The sequence below is a fragment of the Dipodomys ordii genome, unplaced genomic scaffold (assembly GCF_000151885.1).
Source record: "Dipodomys ordii isolate 6190 unplaced genomic scaffold, Dord_2.0 Scaffold210, whole genome shotgun sequence".
NCBI lineage: Eukaryota > Metazoa > Chordata > Mammalia > Rodentia > Heteromyidae > Dipodomys > Dipodomys ordii.
The window spans coordinates 366,682-369,688 of record NW_012267426.1 but is presented as its reverse complement, the minus strand read 5'-3'; the positions used below and the strand labels follow the sequence as shown (position 1 = coordinate 369,688).

At 56.0% G+C, this 3,007-nt stretch overlaps 1 protein-coding gene across 1 annotated transcript in view; it reads right to left on the bottom strand.

Annotated features, from left to right (window-relative positions):
* Window positions 1–131: 131 nt before the first annotated feature.
* Window positions 132–3,007, bottom strand: part of LOC106000189 (steryl-sulfatase-like) — a 15,527-nt gene continuing 12,651 nt past the window's right edge. Inside the window, exons 8-10 of the mRNA XM_013035422.1 lie at window positions 2,676–2,835; window positions 883–1,004; window positions 132–489 (exon numbers count right to left, since the gene is read on the bottom strand). Of these exons, the coding sequence (XP_012890876.1) occupies window positions 179–489; window positions 883–1,004; window positions 2,676–2,835 (593 nt within the window). The 3' untranslated portion in view covers window positions 132–178. The remainder of the gene's footprint in view (window positions 490–882; window positions 1,005–2,675; window positions 2,836–3,007) is intronic.

The window sequence follows — 3,007 nt, the reverse complement described above, 5'->3', positions numbered from 1 at the left end:
ATGGATGGATGGATGGATGGGTGGATGGATGGATGGATGGATGGATGGGTGGATGGGTGGGTGGATGGATGGATGGGTGGGTGGATGGATGGATGGATGGAAGGATGGATGGGTGGATGGATGGATGGATGGATGGGTGGATGGGTGGATGGATGGAGGAGGAGCTGCACAACCCACATCACAGCTGCAGCCATGGCTTCCAGAGCAGGTGGCCCATTGAGAGCTGGTTGGTGACGTGGCGGGGCACGGTGTCCTTGTGTCTCTGGGCGGCCTGGGCCATGGCGCGCAGCACAGCGTGGAAGCGTGGCTCGGTGGCGGGTGTCAGGGGTGTGAGCTCGCGGGGGTCACGGGAGAGGTCAAAAAGCAGCGGGGGGTCATGGCGTGTGACGTGGCGGCCATGACACAGGCACACGTGGGTGTCGTGGCAGCCATTGGAACCCGGGGGGCTGAAGTTGGGCGTGAAGTAGAAGGCCTTCCAGATGGACGTGCCTGTGGACAGACGGACAGAGTGAGAATGGTCAGCCCATCCATCCATCCACCCACCCATCCATCCATCCACCCAACCATCTATCCATCCACGCATCCATCCATCCATCCACTCATCCATCCATCCATCCATCCATCCATCCACCCATCCATCCATCCATCCACCCATCCACCCATCCACCCACCCATTCAACAATCCATCCATCCACCCATCCACCCACCCATCAATCCATCCATCCATCCATCCACACCTCCATCCATTCATCCACTCATCCATCCATCCACCCATCCATCCATCCATCCACCCATCTATCCACTCATCCATCCATCCATCCATCCACACATCCACCCATCCATCCATCCATCCATCCATCCACACATCCACACATTACTCACTGTTCTTCGGGTGCCAGCGTACGGCGTTCAGGTAGGAGTTGCAGTAGTGGAAGAGGAACTCATGCTCAGAGCGGGCGATTTCTCCTCGAAGTAGGGGCATCAAGTCACGGCCATCGATGATCCTGTGGCACGGATCAGAGAGGTCAGGTGCTGTGCTGTCTCTGTGTCTAACACACCCAGCCTTGATGCCCCTGCTGAGATTTGAACTCACAACCCAGGCTCTTGTCTCTCTGAGCTCAAGCTGAGCACTGGACCAGTTGGATGCATCTCTACCAAGATGGCGCCACTTCCTGTTGGCTGGTTGGGAGGGGGCATCAGACTTTCCCGTCTTGGGGGACCTGACCCTCACCCCAACTCCTGAGGAGGATCAGACCCCTGAGAGTCTGATTCTTCAATGCCAAACCCACGCCAGGACACAGGAAGTGGCGCCATCTTGGTAGGATGAGATCCAGGGCCACCTTGGAAGCCCTAGAGATGGTTCAGGGAACATTGGCTTGGGCCGTGAGTTCAAATCCAGAAGGATTCCACCCATCCACCCATCAACCCATCCACCCATCCATCCATCCATCCATCCATCCCCCCATCCATCCATCCATTCATCCACCCATCCATCCATCCATCCACTCAACCATCCATCCATCCATCCACCCATCCATCCATCCATCCATCCACCCCTCCATCCATCCATCCATCCATCTCCCCAGCCCCCATCCATCCATCAATCCAACCATCAACCCATCCATCCACTCATCCATCCATCCACTCTCATCCATCCACCCATCCATCCAACCACCCACCCATGCATCCCCCCATTCATCCAACAATCCACCCATCCACCCATCAACACAACCCTCCATCCATCCATCCATCCATCCAACCATCAACCCATCCATCTACTCATCCATCCATCCACTCTCATCCATCCACCCATCCATCCATCCATCCATCCAACCACCCACCCACCCATCCATCCATCCATCCATCCACTCAACCATCCATCCACCCATCCATCCACCCATCCACCCATCCATCCATCCATCCATCCACCCACCCATCCATCCATCCATCCATCCACTCAACCATCCATCCACCCATCCATCCACCCATCCATCCATCCATCTATCCACCCATCAATCCACCCATCCATCCACCCATCAATCCACCCATCCATCTACCCATCCACCCATCCATCCACCCATCGATCCATCCATCCAACCATCCATCAATCCACCCATAAATCTACCCATCCACCCATCCATCCACCCATCCATCCATCCATCCACCCATCCATCCACCCATCCATCCACCCATCCACCCATCCACCCATCCATCCATCTATGCATCCATCCATCCATCCATCCTTCCATTGATCCTTCTCTCCTTCCCTTCTCTCCTTCCTTCCTTCCAACCTTCCTTCTTCCTTTCCTTCCTTCCCTATTTCCCTTTTTCCTTCTCTCCTTCCTTCTTTCCCTCTTCCTTTCCTTCTTTCTTTCCATCATCCTTTCTTTCCTTCCCTCCTTCTTTCCCTTTGCTACTTCCCTCCATCCTTCCCTCCTTCCCTTCTTCTTTCCCTCCTTCCTTTGTTCCCTTAGCTTGCTTCCCTCTTCCTTTCCATCCTTCTGTCCTTCCTTCCCTTCTTCCTTCTTTCCCTGCTTTCCTTCCTTCCCTTCTTCTTTCCCTCCTTTCTTTCCCTCTTCCTTCCTTCCCTCTTCCTTCCCTCCTTCCTTCCTGGAGGAGGACTGAGCACCCAGCACCCAACTGTCCTTGGGGAGGACTGAGCCCCCAGCACCCACCTGTCCCTGGGCAAGGGGGCCCCGGCCAGCGCGGCCAGCGTGGGGAAGACGTCCATGGTGCTGGTGGGCTCATCCACCTCCAGGCCAGGCCGCAGGACGCCCGGCCAGCGGACCAGGCCCGGGACACGGATGCCTCCTTCCCAGGTGTTGGCTTTGCCCCCTGCCAGGAAGAGGAAGAGGAAGAAGAGCATCATCTTCATCATCATCATCATGGTTGGGTGGATGGATGGGTAGATGGATGGGTGGATGGACGGTGGATGGATGGATGGATGGGTGGATGGACGGTGGATGGATGGATGGATGGATGGGTGGATAGATGGATGGATGGGTGG